At 45.8% G+C, this 21,520-nt stretch overlaps 1 protein-coding gene and 1 long non-coding RNA gene across 3 annotated transcripts in view; one reads left to right on the top strand and one right to left on the bottom strand.

Annotated features, from left to right (window-relative positions):
• VPS13C (vacuolar protein sorting 13 homolog C) overlaps nucleotides 1–21,520 on the top strand; it is a 2,773,485-nt gene that overhangs the window by 1,141,772 nt on the left and 1,610,193 nt on the right. For both annotated transcript variants that reach the window (XM_078680824.1, XM_078680823.1), the window contains exon 38: nucleotides 1,448–1,527. In XM_078680824.1, the coding sequence (XP_078536950.1) occupies nucleotides 1,448–1,527 (80 nt within the window). The remainder of the gene's footprint in view (nucleotides 1–1,447; nucleotides 1,528–21,520) is intronic.
• LOC144822865 (uncharacterized) overlaps nucleotides 1–21,520 on the bottom strand; it is a 790,049-nt gene that overhangs the window by 256,363 nt on the left and 512,166 nt on the right. The gene's annotated exons all lie outside the window — the stretch shown is intronic.

Raw genomic sequence — 21,520 nt, 5'->3', positions numbered from 1 at the left:
CACACCCAACAGATTACGTAATATTAGTAAAGAGTTTGCCAAGGACCACTAGAGCCCTCCTATATAGAAACACAGGACACAACATCTCCCCCTTTGTTATATAACAAGTATGAACACATATACACAAAAATGTACATCGTAACTCCCTGATGAGTCGTTGAGGTGCTCGTACCAGTCCTCCAAAGCTAGTTGTATGAGGTAAAGAAGGGGCGCCTTTATCTAGCATATTTGGAGAATATTTGGATGCTTGACTTGGGCGCGCAGGTGGACTCGTCTCACTCGTGAGTTTTGGAGCTGACAAACATCAAAGGAAATACTGGGTGTGCTCCGAGTCTCTTGTTATGGATTTTCCAGGTTATTGGGCAATACCCATATGTCCTATGCTCACCACAACTCTTACATGTTCAGCATCAAACGGAGCATCAGTCTTGCATGTCTGCTTTTGCTTAACAAGAACTTGGTTCCTTCCTCAAAGAGTGTGTCTCGAGCACCTTGGTGCTTTTGAGCGTAAGCAATCGTTTTGCGTGCATAAGCCATAACCATTACTTTACGTGCTTCCATAGACCCTAGGGGTTTCTATTTTCCTTACAGGAAACCAAATCAAAGGAGACCGTAGCAGCTGTAGGGATAAAAATGTCACCCTACAATTAACATGTTTCTCATGGGTAATACTGAAATTACAATTGTTGGACCTAAGTAAGAGTTTGGCAGATGGGTTACCCCATCACATAGTTGACGGATATCCCGTCCGCCTTCTTACAAGTGCATTAAATTCTATAGCACTTGTAATAATGCGGATGGAATATCTGTCATGTTTGTGCTGGACGAACCCGTCCGCTAAACTCTAAATCAGACATTTAGTATGTGCCAAGCAATGAGTTGGTTCCTCAAGTCCAGTACTCTCAATGAACAAACATCTAGACTTGAAAATCTCTTTTAGCTCAGTTCCTGCCCTGCTTGGTCAAAGTCAGCTGGGCATTATAAACCTCAGAGAGGTTAAATTCCATAGCTGAAGATTTACCATAGCTGAGCCAAGACGATTAGTGACTTAAATCCCTCTCCATACAATTATTTATGATCTGATTCAGGCTAACTCTTAAATATCATTCAAATCCATAAAGGAATGAGAGCTACTTTAACCTTTCTCTTTAAACAGTCTAGGCCCAATTCATAGTGGCAATTAAAATGTGTTGTCCTATGGGTTTCGCCTGTAAAGCACCTGCAAAAATCAATTTAGTCTCTTCCAAATGCAAATTAGCAACATCACTGGTACCCCAAACACCAGTTTTGTAGAAGCCTATGAAAGAATAATTTTGGATGTCCCTGTTGGAAGTTCAAGAAAACATTCTTTGCTTTAGCTCCCTTTTGATGACATGCAGAAGACAATGGTCGTCCTGTTATATGCCAATTTGTAATCAATATGCGCTTCTTTATTTTTTTTCTGTAGATTTAAAAGGCAAACCTTTGTACATAATCAACTCTTCAGATGAATCCGGAGAACATCTTTTGAAAATGGAATACATCAAGGTTCAGTATTATTGAGTATATTTCAGTGTTTGAAGGCGTGTGTTTAATATTTCTCTATACTGTATAATATATTTAATTATCCAGGAATCAAACACTATCGTATTCGTATTAAAAAAACTTTATTCGATTCATAAAATGGATCATAAAAGTACTGAACATACAATATTTCATACCTTATAACAAAAAGTTTCGTTTAAATACACATTTTTACGAAATTTAAAAAGACGTAATAATGACTGTTTTAAAAATATAAAATGCATGATTTTCACCAGAGGATATTCTATACAATGTGATGCTAACCATAGACCTTCCTGATCTTTAGCGAATCTCTGATAAAATTTAGCATGGCACAGCAAATTTCTACAGAGGATAATGCCGACAAATAATCATACCCTTCCTTATAGGTGCAAGGTTGCCTCCCCTTCAAGATTGGTTTAATAAACCGGAGTCTTGGCTCTTGATATAAGGAGCAAAAAAGGACCACATGTATAGTGCTTTGGCTATCCCTATTATTACATGGACAAGGGGGCAGCCTCTCACACCAACCCCCTTGTTTCGGGAAGGCAAGCAAAAAATGCAAAATGTCCAGTCTAAACCTTGTTAATAGGAATCGCCATTGCACATTAAGGGTAAATGTTAGGTAAAGCTGAGGTTGGAGCTTACGAGCATAAACATTAACATTGTCCGAGGATGGTGGATTCAATGATTTCCAATACATTGCCTTTATGTTTGCCTTATGGTTTCCCTCTATTTTTTCAGGATTGTCATAATAGGAGCCCAATCCAATTTTGTTTAACATGTTACAAACATAGGACAACCAGGGGATCTGTTTTGAGTTTTCTAGAGCCATGCAATCAGTGATAATGTCTTTAGTAAGTTGCAGGTCTTCAGATTGCCATACTTTGCCCCATAACAATAAAGGGGACAAACAAATCGTATCCGAGACACTGACCATTCCAATTTCCTTGTGGCAAAAGATGTTTGAGCAGCCTTTGGGAACTGATAAAACCCTTTTTATAAAATTATTTTCCACCACCTGTATCACAGATGGTGTTTCAGTCCCCCACACCCCTGCCCCATAGATGGCCACCGATATACATTTTGATGTATAGAGCGTTTTGAGGTGCGTAACATGTTTTTGCCCCAGTTTGCTACAGAAACGGAAGATGCCCTCTATAGCCCGTGTCGCGCTCTGGGCTCGAACCTTCATGACTGGCGTCCAGCTTAATTTGCTATTAAACAAGTTACCAAGGTAGTTAAAATTTTCCGCTTTTCCAATTATGCGATTATTTACCACAAACTTCCTAATGTTTGACCCTTTAGGGCCACAAGACATTACAAAAGATTTATCAAAATTCACTTTTAAGTCAAGGTCAAGCATGAAAGTATTGAAGGCATCTAGACATACTTGCATGCTATTTCCAGTTAATGTCATTAGGACAGTATCGTCTGCATAAGAAAGCATGGGAATACTTTTACCTCTAATTTTCGGAAAGTCACAACCCTGGTTTAGTAGATACTTTTCTAGCCCATTTGTATAAACCAGAAAAAGAAAAGGCGCCAAAATGCATCCTTGACGCACACCCTCAGTAGAAGGAATTGGTTTTGTCATTTCACCTCCGGAGCCAAATCTAACTGATACAGTTGTTACTGCATGTAACCTACGAAGCAATGTGACCAAAGGTTCCTCAAAGCCCATGACATCCATCATCTGCCACAACTTATGTCTACAAACAGTGTCGAATGCACTTGTCAAGTCCATGAAGGCAAGATGTATTGGGGACTTTTTTGCCTTCATGTACTTGCCCAGAATTAGTGCCAGGTTGAGACACTGCTCGTTGGTCCCCTTTCCACACCTAAAACCGTATTGGGAGTCAACTATAAGTCCTGTAGAATCTGCCCAACTTTCTAATCTCGCTAGGATTACCCTACCCAGGATTTTGCATGAAGCATCTATTAAGGAAATCGGGCGATAGCAACGTGGGTCGCCCCTATCACCCTTTTTAAAAATCGGCACTACGATTGCCTCCTCCTATGTACCAGGGATACGCCCGACCACAACAGGCTTTAAGACATTCAGTAGTATGGGTGCCCACAAACTAACATTAGATTTAAAAAGGTCCAAAGGGACAGCATCTGGGCCTGGGGCTTTTAGTGATAATCCCTTCCCTAAGGCTTCCTCAATCTCTATCAGTGTAAGTGAAGAGCTGAGGGTCAAAGCCGATGGAGGTACCACCAATTCCCCTGTCCTTTCCGTACTTGCCATTATTGAAATAGAATTGGGATTAAAAATCTTAGAAAAGTGTTGAACCCATTGTTTAGCGGTGACCTGCATAACTATAGATTCTTTATTGTCGCTCTTAAAAAGGGGGCGATTTAGAACTTTCCAAAAGAGTCTACTATCTTTTAGTTCTGCAGCCTTTTCAAGGTCTTCCCAGGCAATGTTTTTTAGATCCTGCTTTCTTTTTGCAATAGCCTCCCTATAGGCCTTTCTGCTAGTTCTTACAAGCTCTTTGTTTCTAGGTTTTTGACGCAGAGCTAGTTTTAGCGATCGGTGTGTAACAGAACACACAGAATCAAACCATCTAAAGGCCTTGTGACCACCCTTCCCCTTGGGTTTCCTAAGGTGCTTTGCTACATGACCACACAATTTCTCAAAGCTCTCAATAACCTCATGGGGGTCAGATACTGGAAGTAAACATGATTCTATTTCCATTTTACAATTAACAACAATATCTTCCTCCAATTTTATCGCGTTTACCTTCCCCCATTTCATGGTAACGCCCTGATTCTTACTGTACTTAATTGGCTGTTCCCAGATCTTTGGTGATTCTTGTGCTGGCACGCACAATGACAACATTAGGGGGTTATGGTCACTTGCGGGATTGGCCACCACCTCCAACTTATCAACATATTTGAAGAAGCTGCTGGATACCAGGACAAAATCAATTGTGCTCATCTCCCCCCTTGAACCCTGAAAAGTTGGTATATGTGGTCTATCGGGGGCAGACCCAGGATCTACCACACACAAGTCATTCATGATAATAATATTATTCAGAGCATCCCCCTGGGGTGTGTGTTTAAAGTGGGTCAAGGGCTGAGCGTTTGAGTCCTCCAGACCACACACGTTCGAGCCTCCAAAACTGCACAACGTGCAGTTGAAATCGCCAACCCAAATGACAGACGATAAAGGGTGTCTGCTGCGTGCTTTACCCACTGCATCCTCCAAACTTTGAATTATCGATATGTCATGTCCATTAAAGATGTTATAATACCAGTTGATTAACAACACAGGTTCTGGGAAGAGATGTTCTAATAACAGCAGTTGGAACCAGTTTGTGTCCACCAGTTTCGAAGTTTTCAACTTCTGTAGTTTTATAGACAACGCTGTCGTTATACAAACTTTGCCCTCCCAGATGTTGATGGGACAGCCAAGACAGTAAATGATCGAAAACCCTCAATGTCACAGGTAGTCCTAGTCCAAGTCTCCTGTGGACACAGGATTCCCTGGGCTCCCACAAAGTCCAGCCATGCCTCATCTTCCAATCTGGCTGTTAGTCCGGCAATGTTCCATGATATTAAGGATATTAAAGACGACCCCTGTATCCCATAGTTGCTTCCCAAAGCATCTCTTGTAATTGAGGGGTCTTGTTCAGGTAGTAATGTGTGTTTCTCACAACCCAAAGGGATATTTCCCCCATAAGTAACAACATTCTCTACATGTGGGGGGCCAATACTCACAGTATCGCAATCAACATTCACCAACACTGAGTCATCATTGCAAGATATCCCTAAGTTTTCCCTCTTTCCCGAAGCTAGGACGGTAGACGGATTGCCCTCAAACCCAGTTGGTGGTCAGTCTACCCCGTCCATACCCATTAATGGGTCAAAGCGATTCATCAATGGGATATTGTTATTATTTGAGATCCATCCTGGGTATTCTACGCCCTGAAACCTTGGTCTTCGTGGGTTAAACGGGACTTGTGTAAAAGGGCCCATACTGGGTGGTCCCATAAAGGGGCCATTTGTTTCGTGCCAAGGGGCATAATAGTTTTGGGGGCCTTGATTCATGTTCAAATTAGGTGCCCAACCCACGTGATTTTTACCATTTGTTCTATAACCGCGGCGGTTGGGGTTTGGGGCAGTATGATAAAGGTTAGGATAGAAATATTCCAGACCCACACACTGGATATCCCCCATCCTACCAAACCTTGCTTTACTGCAGATAATATCCTTAACCCAGATGTCTCTAAAGTTAATCAGGATGCAATCTCCCTCCAGATCTTTTTTGCTTGGCCCAACCCAGGGAACCCTCCGCACACTTAGGATTTTTGTAGCAGTGTCTTCGGATAGGGGCCTGTTATTATTTAGCCAGAATTTTGTTTTATTTAAAAGGTCCTCCATTTTCTCATATTTGTTCTCTGCAATTAATGGAACACCTGTCAAAATTGCCATAAACGGGGCAGCCTCAGGGGGTATGTTTACATAGATCTGTTTACCATGTAGGGGGGTTTTGCTAGGAACTAGGGGTTTGCAAACTGGAGTTTCTTTCCCTTCAGTATTTGGCAGGATTGGGGCAGCAGTGTTTATAGGTGTAGCCACCACCATAGAGTTGTTTAGCTTATATCCTGCAGTAGTCACCAGCTTAGTTTTGGCCAAGGTAGCTGGTGCTGCACAAGGGATAATACCGTTAGGGTCTGCAGACACTGCAGTTTTAGGTTGCTGTGCTTGTGTCTGGTTGTTCTTAGCACCCTTTTTAGCTAAACTAGTATTATTAGTATTATTACCCCCAGTAGCAACGGGTTGTTTGCTATTCCCTACAAGACTCTCCAGTAAAGCAGTGTTTTTAGATGTTAAAAACTCTAGTTGATCTAGTTTTAGATTAACAATTTGGGTTTTTTCCATCAAGGGATGCAGCAGGCTTTTTATCAGCTTCTCAAGGCTGGCCATAAGGTCCTTATCTTGACTATGGGTTGGTTTTTTATCTGAGTTCGAAATACTTTTTTCCATGTCCAAGAGCTGGGATCCTATCTGTAAAAGTCTCTCTTCAAAGGGATTTAGGAGCTTTTTAAGTGTTTCCCATACCACAGTCAGGAAATCTACGTCTTTCCCTTTTATGACGCAGAATGGCACCCCATTGGTTTCATTCTCAATTACGAGATTCTTATTTTCATGATTTACCACCAGCAAATCTGTAACAATTTCTGGTGTTCGATCAGATGGCTGTGTGTTACTCATTGGGGGTGAATGTTGGGGTAGCGGAAATAGTGCCTTGGTAGATAACTGTGCCTTCGCAATCTTAGCCTTTTTCCTTGCGTATGCTGTCAAGTAGTTACGCTTCCTTTTGTTTTGTGGCCCTCGTTGTTTAATACAAGAATTTCCCTTACCTAGTTCTATGGGTTTGTGTCTTAGCGCCATTTCCGGGGGACCGCCCTCACCCTCCTTCTCTTCCCCGTCTATCCCAACCATGGAAGATTTTAGGGAATTAGAGGATACTAATGGTGAGCCCCCCTTTGATATGGGTGTAGTGGGTATTGATGGCTGGTGAATATCTGCCTTGGTTTCAATCAAGATGAGAGGTGGGCCAATTAAACGATCAGGAGTTTTAGCGAAGGCTATGGGCCCCAATGAAGATTTTTTTGGCCGCTACTAACTCCTGTGACAGTCTCCTTGCGGCATCTAGTTCAATAGAGACTCGGTGCTGCATTTTGGCAATCTCTGTGTCAATGGCTGTGTGGGTCCTGGTGATAAAATCATCTAGGGTACCATTTTTCAGTCTGGACTTAGCTGCCCTCTCTTTGTACTCACGGGATGACATATTGGCTAATCAAATGAACCGAAGGTTTAAGGCACAAGAGAGTGGCCCAGTCCAGTCTCTCCCAGCCTCTAACGGCCTCAAACGGCCCGCTCTTAGCCCGGTCTTTGCCCCGGGCTGCGTCCCGCGCTGCGGGAGGACTGGACCTGGTTATAGTAAACGTTGAGGGCAGTGGGCGGGCCAGCAGGGAGAGCGGACCGGAAGTTGTTAACGGTCTCGCAGGGACTCCTGGGTAATGGAGTCCCTGCAACGCTCGCAGCCCTGCAGCCCTCGGCCAAAGTCAGATATGCCCCCGGTCAAAGATCCAATCAGCTGCCCCTCTCTCACTGCGACGAAGCGGCACCCGCGGAGCGGGTGCGGCGAGGTCTGGCGTCCGTTCAAGGTGTGGGCGATCCGAAGTAAGTAAGCGCCTCCTGGCAATGCGCTCAGCGTTTTAAAATGATGTCCCAAAGATGCAAGTGCTGGAAGGGGTTTAAAAAGGCCTCCGGTGGGCGGTGGGCGGGCCAGCAGGGAGAGCGGACCGGAAGTTGTTAACGGTCTTGCAGGGACTCCTGGGTAATGGAGTCCCTGCAACGCTCGCAGCCCTGCAGCCCTCGGCCAAAGTCAGATATGCCCCCGGTCAAAGATCCAATCAGCTGCCCCTCTCTCACTGCGACAAAGCGGCACCCGCGGAGCGGGTGCGGCGAGGTCTGGCGTCCGTTCAAGGTGTGGGCGATCCGAAGTAAGTAAGCGCCTCCTGGCAATGCGCTCAGCGTTTTAAAATGATGTCCCAAAGATGCAAGTGCTGGAAGGGGTTTAAAAAGGCCTACGGTGGGCGGTGGGCGGCCCAGCAGGGAGAGCGGACCGGAAGTTGTTAACGGTCACGCAGGGACTCCTGGGTAATGGAGTCCCTGCAACGCTCGCAGCCATTGCTATATTCTCAATCTGCTAAATTTCATTCTGAATCTCGTGGTACCAGATGAAATTGAGTAAACCTCTATCCTCTTATTTTGTTTCGGGTGCTAATGGTTTTATTTTACTCTTAACTTGTAAATTCAGTTTGTTATTTATGGTTTGAAGGTAAGTGCAGAGGGATTGAAAAGTATTTGGTAAATAACATAACATCTCAATAATAAGAGAGGGGTCCAAGAACCCAAAGGGACAGGACACCACAAAGACGCTTAAGTCGGAGAAAAATTCCCTTTGGGATATTCTGTTATCATACAATATGTCCAACCATACGTGAGTATTCAACAACATTCTAAAACATACATTCGGTCATTACCATCAATACCAGAATGTCAACATATAAACAAAAGTTATTTTCCGTGAGGGGAAATTTTTCATTGAACTAATTCATATAAAATCATTAAAAGTATCTTGCTAAAAATAGCACAGCAATATACACATTAAAAACATCAGTAAAAAAAATAGCACAGCAATATACACATTAAAAACATCGGTAAAAACCAAGTCACAAAAATACAGAGAAATTTATAACAGCCTTCACATTAATATGACATTGTTTGCTTATGTTATGAGATAGTGTACAAATATAGTGTATTTGTACACTATCTCATAACATAAGCAAACAATGTCATATTAATGTGAAGGCTGTTATAAATTTCTCTTTATTTTTGTGACTTGGTTTTTACCGATGTTTTTAATGTGTATTTTGCTGTGCTATTTTTAGCAAGATACTTTTAATGATTTTATATGAATTAGTTCAATAAAAAATTTCCCCTCACGGAAAATAACTTTTGTTTATATGTTGACTTTCTGCTACTGATGGTACTGACATAATGTATGTTTTAGAATGTTGTTGAATACTGAGGTATGATTGGACATATTGTATGATAACAGAATATCCCATAGAGAATTTTTCTCAGACTTAAGCGTAAATAACATAACACACATAACCCAGTCTATTTAAAGATCTGTCACTACGTGCATATGATAGTTAGTACAAGAGCCCTCTTCATAGTGCACAGATGCATATCATTTAAAACCACTGCCATCAATAGAAGATTAAACATAAATATATTGCATGATCTACCCTTCCTGAAGGATTCACTGAGATGTAAAAATTGAAGTTAGAATGTATTTAATTGTAAACGTTTTTGTTCTGATGGATAATTCTACCTGCCAGATACCTCACCTTTGAATATTCCAAGGTGCAGACACAGGGGTCCTATTATGTAAAGGGCTCAGTTTCCTTATTTGTGCCTGGTGCACCTTAAAACATATACGCTGGGCGCAAACCTGGGAAAGAGTGCCCTATGACATGGAATGTGCTGCCCCAGGGCAGTCGCGAACTCGCGCTGCCCCCAGGGCAGTGCATTCAGGTGAAAAACAGAGCCAATGCTTTGAAGCCGCTCTGTGTTTTCAAAGTGCAGGCGGCAGCCTGCCTGCATTTTTAAAGGGTATCAGAGATCACCTTGCAAGCGGGTGCAGTGAGTGACAGGTTGTCTGGGGGGTCCACAGGCCCCATTTCCCCCTCCAAAGGACTACTATCAGGGGGGGTACTGACAGTGTGCCACCTTTTAGATGGCGCACCGTCAGTTCATCCCCTGACAGCTTCTTTGCCGCGTGGGCACAGAGGAGTACCTCATTTGCATGGCACCGCACCCCATGCAATTGAGGGAGTATACGCTTAAGGTAGCGCTGGCATTCTATGTGTGCCAGCATTTTCAGTAATACAGAAGGGGCCACACAAGCGTTTGCTTCCCCTTCTGTAAGACCTGTAAAATCTTTTGCTACATCTCTCTGGCACTAGCAGGTCACATCCACTCCGCTGTGATGTCACACGTGGAGTGGTGATGATATCACAAGATTGGTGTCTCAACAGTACTTCTGCTTTTCCCTCACGTTGACGTAATCTGGACCTTCACACGCTTGTGAGAGATTTATCACAATTCAAATTTTCTTTTATCGGTGGTGCAAATAGGATTATGTTTCCTCCTAACAGAGCAGGTTTAACCCCTGTAGGTGTTGTGATTGTCATCTATCCATCAATGATCCACATGACAACTGCCTGTGGTGTCTGAGCTCGAGACATGACACATCATTGTGCAATCTCTGACAAAAGATGCACCATAAGGCCATGAAAGAATGTAGAGTTATACTCTTTATGGCTCGTTCCAAAGAAGACGATTAAAATCGACATCGAATAAGGTCGAGATTGCTAAAAAGCTCAATATCCTCCTTGAGATCTTCACCTTCTAATAAGTCTTCCAAGGTGGAGAAACACTAGCATAAGAAGCGGCGTACTACTTCTCCAACTTGTAGGCCCAAAAGTACATGTAATTCTCTAAAGCTCCACCCAATTCTGAGCTGATGTTGGTGGAGATATCATAGGTGCTGTTCTGGTGGCCATGAATTAAACTCCATCAACACCACCTCCATCTTTACTTCCACTATTTCAATCAATGTTTGTACTCTCGGTGAGGAGTGGATCAGACTAGATTAATGCAAGCCAAGATGGATATCTTCAAGAGAGCTATTGTCCCGGCTGGTGCTCTGGCTTTCCCAATGGGACAAGTCAGTGAGCTTTTTGATATAGTACCAACCCTACCTTTTGCACCATACAGATTTTTCCCAGGGCCTTTTCAGTTTGGGGTTCCTCTTGGTTCCTCACTGATGCCATCCGTTTATGGATAGTGCCAAGACCTACACCGACATTGACTTCAGTGCCACTATAAGCATCAATCAGCTCTCTACCTCTTGAATCGAGCACCCCAGACACATACCATTGTCGATACCACCTCCATTGCCGCAAACATTTTACATGTATCGAGAGACCGATCGAGAAGAGAACCTTATGTTTACTGGAGCAAAGGTAGCTTAGGAGCATCCCTTCCAAGCAGACTTAGATTTGGATGATCAGCAAGGAGATGATACTGATGATCTTCATCTGATGCATTAGCTTTTCAAGACCTAGCAGAGAGGGGACATCCCCAGACATAGATGTGGATACATCTTCATGACCTGCTCCACCAGGGATTGTCATTCCATATTGTATTGTGATAATCATTACAGGTGCTTGAACATGCCTCTACTGACAGTCATCCCTCCACTAGTCAACCCTTGATTCCATGTAATGAAGTATTCCTGGAAGCCTTTTAAGGAAACATCGTCAAAACCTTCAGCATCTCTTGCAGTTCATAGTGCTATTGCTCTCAGGCATAGCCCCGCACCTGGAGATCCTATTTTCCTCTCTAATCACCCATCCCAAAAAGTTTGGTGGTCCAGAGTTCCTCCACTTCAAAACTTTACCCAGGTACATTCCGAAATCTTCCACCAGATAGAGCCAAAAAACTGGAGACTATGGATGAAAGGTAAGTCAGCAGCAAGCGTTGCCTTCAGCTCTAATAATGTGGCTTGCTTTCTTAGTTGTTACACTCATGGACTCTGGGATATGGCGGCCTCAGTTGCACCCAACTTACCAGACTACTTTAGAGACCATTTTTTGGAAGTGGTTAAAAAAGGACAAGATGTTTCCAAGTATATCATAATAGCTGTATTAGACACTGCTGAATCTGGAGTTGGGGCTATAGGTTCAAGTGTAACCCTCTTAAAGTATGCCTGGTTCCCATCTATGGGCTTTTCGACGGGTGTTCAAAACACTAATGGATATGCCTTTTGATGGCGAACAAATCTTTGGGCGAAACAAAGCAAATGCTCTCTTTGAAAGATTTAAAGAAAGAATATCCATGCCTAGATCCTTAGGTTTGCAATCTACTAAATCTTTTCACCCTTTCAGAAAACCGTGTTCCTTTTTAACTTCATACTCCTTTAACTTCTTCCCTATTTGCTACCTTGTCCAGAGATTCTGTCCCTTTGAGGAATAAGCCTTGCTTACCAAAGGTGATTTCATAAATACATGTTTATAAGGTCTTTTTATGACTTCCTTTGCACCTTCTCCTCATCCCTCTAACAAGAAAGAAGAGGCTTCACAGATTAGATACAAGAGAGTCCATCAACCACTACATTCAAATAACTCTATACTTTCAGACTAAATAATAATTTATTGATAAGTTAGGAGGGAAGTAAGTTAGTGAAAGCTGTTTGTGAACAATCTATTTCCAGGTGGATTTCTCTGACAGTTTGGTACTTTTATGACAAATCTAATAAGACACATTCTGGAACATTTAGAGCCCACACTAGCAGATGAGTAATGATTGCATCACTCTTTTTTATAAGTGTACTGTTACACTCAGTGCTTGAAGCTAGTAGTCACTCTTCTGTGCATTCTTTCACAAAATGTTACTGTTCAAATTTGAGTAAAATAGCAAATTCAATATACTAGGGCAGTACTTTCTTTATTTTTGCAGCACTATCCTAAACTTCCACCCGTGACGTTACTTGGAGAGTGGTTCATTAAGAAATATAAATGATCACGAAAACATATTCCTTTGCTTTGGTAACATTTGTTCTGATGAGTGTTCCAGCTCCCATAAATTGCTAAGTCTCTCCCATCTCCCTTCTTGAGGTTGAGTTGCATAATGTTGTATTTGTAATTTGTTTGTTTTTTATGTAAGATTTTAACTATGGCTACGTCATGGGAATTTCTGCCCCTATAGGCATGTACCATTTAGGATTTAAGTGGCTCCAGGGACTATATGTACACTAACTGAGGTACTGCTTTGTCCTGGCTCCAATCGTTCATGGAGAACCGCTCACAGCAGGTATTACGCCCCTATATCTCCACCCAGAATCCCCTCGTCTGTGGGGAACCTCAAGGTTCAGCGCTGAGCCCGCTGGGTGAGCGTAGTCTCCTATGCTGATGACACTCAGCTGGTGTTTTCCTTTAAAGAACGCTTGGAGGCTGCCTTTCTCAATTTTAAGCAATTCCTGAATAATATCTGGGCCTGGATGATGGAGAATTGCCTGAAGTTAAACACCGAGAAAACGGAGGTCTTATTTGTCAGCAAAGGGGCACCACCACCATCTAATCTGTGCTGGCCCTCAGAACTGAACCCACCACCTATCCCGGTGGATTCAGGCAGAAATCTGGAGTTCAAATTTGACAACAACCTCTCTTGTAAAACCCAGGTACGCCATGTCTCCTCTATATGCTTCTAGAAGCTAAGAGCATTGAGAAAATGTCTTCACTTTCTGCCCGGAGCCTGCAGGAAAACTACGGTCCTTCCCAGCTGCACTATTCTAATAGCCTCTACCTAGGCCTTCCAGCTTACCGGTTTCACAGATTGTAGATTATTCAAAATGCAGCGGCCAGATTAATTAGGAAAGTGCCATTTCGCCATCATATTTCCCCACATTAACGGCACCTCTGTTGGCTTCCGGTTAATAGGAGGATCGAGTTCAAGGCACTCACATAAGCCTATAGAGCCACCAGAGATCAGGTAATACAATTCCCCACCACCTACCCATGATGGAGTCAGAACAGGCCTTTAGGAAGTCCTTAAAAAACCTGGCTTTTCAGCTTGCCTTAGTTTAACCCTCTGGTTGACCCCACAGTGAATCTGCAACTTAACGCCGGGACACCTCTACTGAGGTAGCTGTGCACTCTATGAATTTAGATTGATTGAACTGACATAATTTCTCATGCCTGTGCAGGATCTTGCTCGATGTTGACAGGTGCCTCCTACAGCAGTCAGTTATAGCAGGAAAAAAAATCAAATTCAGCCTAGTACCTATAGAGTGTGCAAGTAAGGAACCTGCCATGGTTGAAACATTCGTCCGGAAGATATTTTCAAACGTAAATGTAACAGCATGCAAGTATACTCACCTGAGACAGAATTCTCTCACTTGTGCCTTGAAAAATCTAGGAGTGAGGCTTGGTGCCGGAGAGCGATAGGTGCATCTCGTTAGCGCTCACGAGGAGGTGCCAGGCCCCTGGTCCCCACCAGCATCTAAAATGGTCATGAAGGGGAATCCACTCCCTGTGTGCCAACTGGTTCATATGGCAGCTTATTTGTGCTGTTTTGACTGAGTGCCAACCTGCATTGTTCCCCCGTGGGCTGCTGACATATTGGTTTAAGAAGTCAATACAACTTAGCCATAAACTGATAAGAGTCGAATGACAACAATAACATCTTCAGCTTGGTGTATGGGGCTGACATTGGGTGTCCTAGATCATCTGCTTGCCTGACCTTACAAGGCCAATTGTCTGTAGAGATATTTAGCGTCCAAGCTGTCGACTTCACAATCCGCTTATTACCCATCCCCCCCACTCTCATGATTTTGCTAATGTCAAAGGTCAAACTCATGCATCAACTTCTCTTCTCACAGTCAGCGGGCAATCGTTCATGGACAAAGCCACCTGTAAATACGGTAGACACCCCAGACATCCAGGAAACAGCAATGCATCTCTTTTGAAAGAACTGGCAGACATCAAGTTCCTCATAAGTACTGTAAACATGGCAATGATGGACAACACAACAGTAGTCCAATCCCTGTGAGTGGGGGGTAGGGGTGTAGGAAGCTGGCTCTGTATATACTATACCAAAGTAAGGTATAGTGTGCACAGAGTTCAGTGGATCCCCAGTGACTTTACAGATGTTACAGTAGATAATACCTTACTCTCTTTTGTGGTGGTGTGGTTGAGCGGTAGGGCTTACCAGAGGCTGTTTTTAGCATTTGTTGTACACACTCAGGCAAAAAATGATTACACACTCTTAAAGACTGAATTCAAGACCAATTGTTCTGTATAAAAATATTACCTTGTTACTTTTATTTCTAGAACAAAGAGAAACTCAGTTGCAGGTACGTACCAGTTTAAAATATAAATACTTTTCAGTTAGGACTGTGTTTACAAAAGCAATAGGAATACTTTACAGTGATACTAAAAATACTTTGTGGTGCCAATCAACAGTAGCAGTAACTTAGCAATGTAAAAGATAGACAGTAAAAATATCAAGAAATGCAATGCAATCCTATGGAAGGAAAATAGTTCTGCACTTTACAGGTAAGTACTCGGCTTCCAGTCTTCTGGGTTTTAGACCAACACTCGGCAAGGGTCAGATCAAGGTAGGTACTGCACCATCAACAGCACTGGGGCGGCCGGGTGCAGAGGTCACTGAGCCCAGTATTAGTCAATAGAGGTTGGGGGCACCCACAAGAGGTGCTGGTTGCAGGTAGGTACCCGTGGTTTCAAGGCACAGGCCCTGGGGGTTTAGGCAAGCATGGGGGCCGTAAGGCAGCACCAAGCATACACCACCAGCTGCAGAGGTGCAGCTGGGTGCAGGGTGCAAATCGGCATTGGGAGCCCAATGCAAGTAAATCGGGAATCTTGTTTGCACATAGAGAATGCAGGTTCGGGCCAGGAGGCTGGATGAAGGTGACCAACAGCTGGGCAGGTAAGTAGAGGTGTAGGCTGATGCCTGGGCACCATCGGCTGGGCTCCCCAAAGTCAGCTGGGTGAGGATGCAGGGGTGCCTTTGGATGTCTGAACTTCTTTACCGGAGCCGGTCACGGTCAGGGAAACCCTTTGAGATGAGGCTGCAGGCATCTTCGTGTGAGGTAAACCATTGATGGTTTTGAGGTCCGGAATGCTGGGTAGACTTCACTGGACAAGGGAACCACTCAGACTCGGCTGTAGGCTTTGGGTGCAGAGTGGGCAGGAGTCGCAGTTCCATCTGGATCCAGTCTTTGAAATTGGTTGCTTGTGGACAGGGCCGCTGTCCTCAGGAGATCTGGTCTTTGTTGAAGTGTAGGCAGTCTTCTTCGGTTTTCTGGAAGTGGCAGCCTGCAGGACAGGCGTTGTCTTCTTGCAGAGTCTTTGAAGCTGGAGACAGACTGTTAGGGCTGGGGCCAAGTCAGTAGTCCTCTTCAGACTTTGCTGCATGGCGTCTTCTTCGTCCTTCTTCTTAGATCGTTGGAATCTGAGGATCAAAGTTGAGGGATGCCCCTAAATTCCGAATTTAGGGGCACTACAGGTACTGGCAGGTAGCAGCCAATGGGCTACTCACCTTTAGGGTGACTACACCCTTTGTATGTCCCCTCCCTTTGGGGAGGGGGCATCCCCTAACCTTATTGGCTAAAATCTTTCCATCCAATATGGAAGATTTTCAATAGAGAGGGCCACTTCAGCTTAGGACACCTTAGGGATGGTCCGAGCTGAGAAGGGACACACCTCTCCTGACTACTAATTTTCTCACCAAACTTGTCGCCAAACCTGGGGCTTGGTCAAGGGGGCAGGTTTCTCCACTAGCTGGAGAGGCCTTTGAGGCTCACCACCCTTGAATGCTGTTCCTGCTTGGGGGTAGGTGTGAAGCACCTCTACCTGGAACAGGCTTTGTTTCTGACCCACAAGAGCACAGGGCTCCCATATCTGAGGGTCAGCAAGATGTCTAGAAGTGGCAAGCTGGTGCAGACCAGTCAGCAAGAGTCAGTCAGAGTTGGTCGTTTTTCAGGGGGCATCTCTAGGATGCCCTCTGAGTGCATTTTGTAACAGATCCAACACTGGCATCAATGTGGATTTATTTCGCTGAGACGTTTGATACCAAACTTCCTAGCTTTCAGTAAAGTCATCATGGAGCTGTGGAGTTCGTAATGACAAACGCAGAGCCCATGTACTCAATATGGCTTTACTGCATTTACAATGGCGGAGAATGGAAGTAAACACTGAAGGAGCATATTGCTCATGCAACTATGTCCTCACATGTGGTATAGTGCACCCTGCCTTAGGGCTGTAAGGCCTGCTAGAGGCGTGACTTACCTATGCCACATGCAGTGTTTTGTACGCATGGCACACATCACTGTGTGCTATGTCGACTCTTAAGTTTCAGATGCACCAACATACAGTCTACAATTACATTGTGTATGTGTTTAGTGAGGGGTCTCTGAGGGTGGGATAATACATGCTGCAGCCCTCTGTGGTCACAAGGCCCTTGGTACCACTGGTACCTTTTACACAGGACTTATATGTGTGTCAGAGGTGTGCCAATTTTGAAAATAAAGGTGCACTTTGGGGAAGAACACAAGTTCTGAGGCTTGGTTAGCAGGACCCTGTACACACTGAGTCAAAGCTTCATCAGATACCAGGCAAAAAGTTGGGGGGGGACTGCAACAGAACTCCATTTTCTTACAGGGGACATCACTAACTTTCAGAAACATACTGAGGAAAGCAGGCTTGGAGAAGTGGAAGGATATCTTGTTATACAGCCAGAATGGGGCCCTAATCTTTAGAAGAGGCATAACAAAATCACAGACCTGGAAGAATGACAATGTGCGCATCTCAGGATTCCAGAGCAGGTAGATAAGAACAACACAGATTTGTTCTTGCACACCCTGATCCCCATGCTGCAGGACCTCTCTTTTGAGCCCCCAATGGAATTACGGGGGATGCTTCGAGAACAGTCACACAATTCCACCAATGGAGCTCCCCCCCAACCTCTCCCCCTTGGCGTCAGTGTGAGAACGCAACAGTGGATGCAAACCAAGACCAGGGGCAAATCAAGATCTTCTTTTAAACTTTGACACAACTTGAATATTGAGTAGTTCGTCCTTTTCTTTTTCTCCCACCCCTCATATTTTTCTTTACCAACGACCCCACCCTCAGGTGGCATGAATTCTACAGACCTTGGACCTTGGTGTGGCATTGGCAATGGCTTTTCTCTACAGTAATCCAGAGGCAGCTCCTCCATTGGAGGGGAGGAGCGTTCCCCTACTTAAATGTCCCTCAAACCTCAGAGATGAAAAATGGTAGTTTATTTCCATCTTATTTTTCATCATCTCATTTTTTAAGTGGCAATTCTCTTTGGTTGGCTGTCTTGCGACGGCCAACCAGAAATGCGTACTTTAAACCTCTCAACCCTGCTGTCTTAGGACAGCTGGGTTGAGAGCAAATTCAGCTCTCCTGTGCCGTCAGGGGCGCAGAGAGAGGTCTCTCCCTCTAATCAGGGCATTGCTTTCATGCTTGTGAACCGCATGTGAGCAGCACCAATATAGGTCTAGGGAGTTTGCTGCTGGCCCACACTGCAGTCTCATCAAGAGGTTCGGAGCGAGGAGGACGTTGTGTTGTCTGAATTAAGGTGTGCTTTAATTTAATTTTAAAAAAAATAGAAAATTGTGCTTGCACCCACTGCTTTGCCCCAACCCCCTCCATCGATGGCAGCCACCACTGTACTAATCCCCTTCGATTTGGAACACAGGTAGGACAGCAGTCTAATGTGATGATACCCTGACATCCATTTGGGCATGTTACTAGTCATGCTTGACAATCCGTCTCCTACGTTCTACATGTGAGTCATGTGACTCACACACACTCTACATGGGAGTCATGCTTGACAATCCGTCTCCTACGTTCTACATGTGAGTTGGCAGCTCTTACATATTCCACACTCTGCCAGGGACCATCTAATACTGCTGCTTTGCAGGAGTTACCATTTTCTGGCACTTCAATCCAGATGTTTTACGACCATTGGGAATAACTTTGTCAATGAGGGGGGGCGCTAGGTGGCGCCGGACCAAGTTGGCCGCACTGGTGTGAGGCTCCCGATCGACCGAGCACTCTCTCCTATGCTACAGGGATCCTGACCGGTCAAATTGGCCCCATCATTGCCCCCTCACCTCCGCATAATTGAGCTGATCATGGCGGTGTCTCGATTGCCCTGCGAATCCAGTCTGGAGTGGTGCCGGCGGTCGCGGAGAGCTGGGCGGGCTGCGCCGCTGCGTTGGAGTCCCTCGCGCGCCGGCTCACACTGCTAGGAAAGGCCGGTGCTGCGCGGCCTTCCCGACACTGCCGGAGGTGCCCTGAACGCTGGAGAGGGCCTGGCTGCTGACCGCCTGAAGGGGCTCAACATGCACGGGGGACACCCAGCTACTACCATCAGGTGAGCGCTTCCCGCGGCTTGCCGCCTCACCCCCTCACTGTCCCCCCGGCACTGGAAACGCACATTGCCGTGCTCTCTGCCTCCAGAGTTTTGCCCGCCACCCGCCATCTTGGGGCTCCTGCTTCACGGCCTGGACCGCGTCGCGCCTGGCTATCGGCCCCAGCCTTGCTGAAGTGGGACAGCGACCACCGGCCCTGCAGGCACTGCTAATGTTAACCCACCCGCTGCATGGCTGGAGCCCCCATCATCCCATCCTCCTGATAAACGCTGCGAGGTGAGGCTGTGCCTCTCTCCCTGCGGCGGTTGCGTCGCCCCTGCTCCTGCCGCCGCTAGGGCCACCGCGGCGGTTACGACCCAGGCGCCTGCCTACTCTCCTTCTTGGGACAGACCCTGAGCTTTAAAGGTCCCCTGGCACCCGCTCGACCGACCCAATAGCGGGTCCGCGCTGCAGCGCCGGCCACCATCACAATACACTGGGTCCCTCCCATCTTGCCCTTCCACCTGTGGCGAACTGGTCTGACGCACTTCTCTCCTCCTTCAGTGGAAGGACAAACGATCCCCTGGCCTCCACATGCTGAGCTATCCTGGGGTTGCTTTGACGACGCGACACAGCAAGAGGACTACACCACCAGGGGCCACTGAGCTGTAGGGCGCTCTGCAGTATCTCCACTCCTCGGGCCTGCACCTCACACTGACTACTCTGCCGGGAGCCCTCACCCACTCGGTGCCTAAGATTGCGGCTGCTCTCGATCATTGTCTACCCCAACGGCCCCCCCCTATTCCGCCCCGTCACTGCCGCGAGCTGGCGTCCATTTCCCCTATTACATCGCGAGCGCCCAGACGAGACATGGGCCGCAGTGATGCCCGGCAGTCTAAGATTCCGTTTGAATCCAAAAAGCCCTCTAAAACGACGCTGGAATCGGAGGGCAGCCCTGCGGCCTCACCCCCTCAGGAGGAAGACTGGAAAATTTTATTGCTGGGCATGAAGCAAAGCCCCTCCACAATAGACGCCAAAATAGACACTATGAACATGCGCATGGACAGGGTAGTGGCCAAGCTGGGGCAACATGACACCCGCATCAAGGAGTCTGAAGACAGGATTTCTGTTCTGGAGGATGGTGCCACCTCCACGCGTAAACAGGTCACTCAAATGGACAGGTTGCTCAAACTCATAGCTGACAAGAACGAGGACTTGGAAGCGAGGTCCCGCCGCAATAATGTCCGTATTTTAGGCCTTGCGGAGTCCACCAACACAGGCAAAATGGAGTCCTTTGTGGAGAATCTCCTCATAGAACTATTTGGGAAAGAATCCTTCTCTCCACACTTCATCATTGAAAGGGCCCATAGATCTCTGGCGGCCCGACCGCCTACCGGAGCTCCACCTCGCTCTGTCATCGCGCGCTTTCTGAAATACAGAGACCTAGATGCAGTGTTGAGGCGCTCGAGGGAGCTGGGCACTGTGAACTATTGCAACACGTCTCTCTCCTTCTTTCCAGATTTTACCCCCTCAGTCCAAGAGGCCCGGCGCAAATTTGCGGGGGTTAAAAAGAAACTCCAGGCGCAGGAGATTCCATACGCCATGTTATACCCAGCCAAATTGAAGGTATCATACCAGGGCAGGCACCATTTCTTTCAAAATCCGCAACAAGTGGAAGACTTACTTAAACACTGTAGGAGAGATCGAGGCGGCGACGAGGCGACCAGCTGCCGCTCCAGGTCTCACTCACCACTATCGCAGCAGGACTGAGCGGAAGCAATGAGACACTGACCCTCGACATCCGACGCGCTCTGGCCATCATCTAAGCGGAGCCTGTCTCCTTACACATTGTGTTTTAGGTACTTAACCTGCACTAGACTTACCGGTCTATGATAATACTAAGTGCTTGGTCACCCACCTCTGTCCCACGATTGACGCCTGGTAAGAACCCGATGTCTGTGGGTGCAAGTAGGGAGGTGGTTGGCAGGTCTGGTGCCCCTAGTTCTGTCCCCCAATGGGCGAGCCCCTACACACCCCGTCCCTTCTGCGGGAACGGGCAGTTGTCATACCATTTCTGTTTTTTGTTTTTTTTTGTTCTGGGGATGGTGGGTGGGAGCTGTATTCCCGGACAGTTGGGGTTGCCGGTGTGGGTGGGAAGAAACTCAATATGCATACTGCTGTCTATAGTATTTTAGCTATGTTGTCCTCGGGCGGTTCTGTGGGAGGATTCGGGGGGGGGATGTAATTTTTATAACGTCAACTGTGCTAAGGTCCTTATTTACAGTATAACATGTTACAGGATTTGTTCTATCTCTGAATGGGTGACGTAGAGAATGAGCGACCATCACAACAATTTCGGCCAGTATCGTGGAAGATTCGTGGGCTGAATAATCCTAGAAAAAAGAGACAAATTCTGGGGTACCT

This window comes from Lissotriton helveticus, chromosome 3_1 (assembly GCF_964261635.1).
Source record: "Lissotriton helveticus chromosome 3_1, aLisHel1.1, whole genome shotgun sequence".
Lineage (NCBI taxonomy): Eukaryota > Metazoa > Chordata > Amphibia > Caudata > Salamandridae > Lissotriton > Lissotriton helveticus.
Note: the sequence above shows the minus strand (reverse complement) of the source record. Positions and strands in the feature narration are given on the sequence as shown.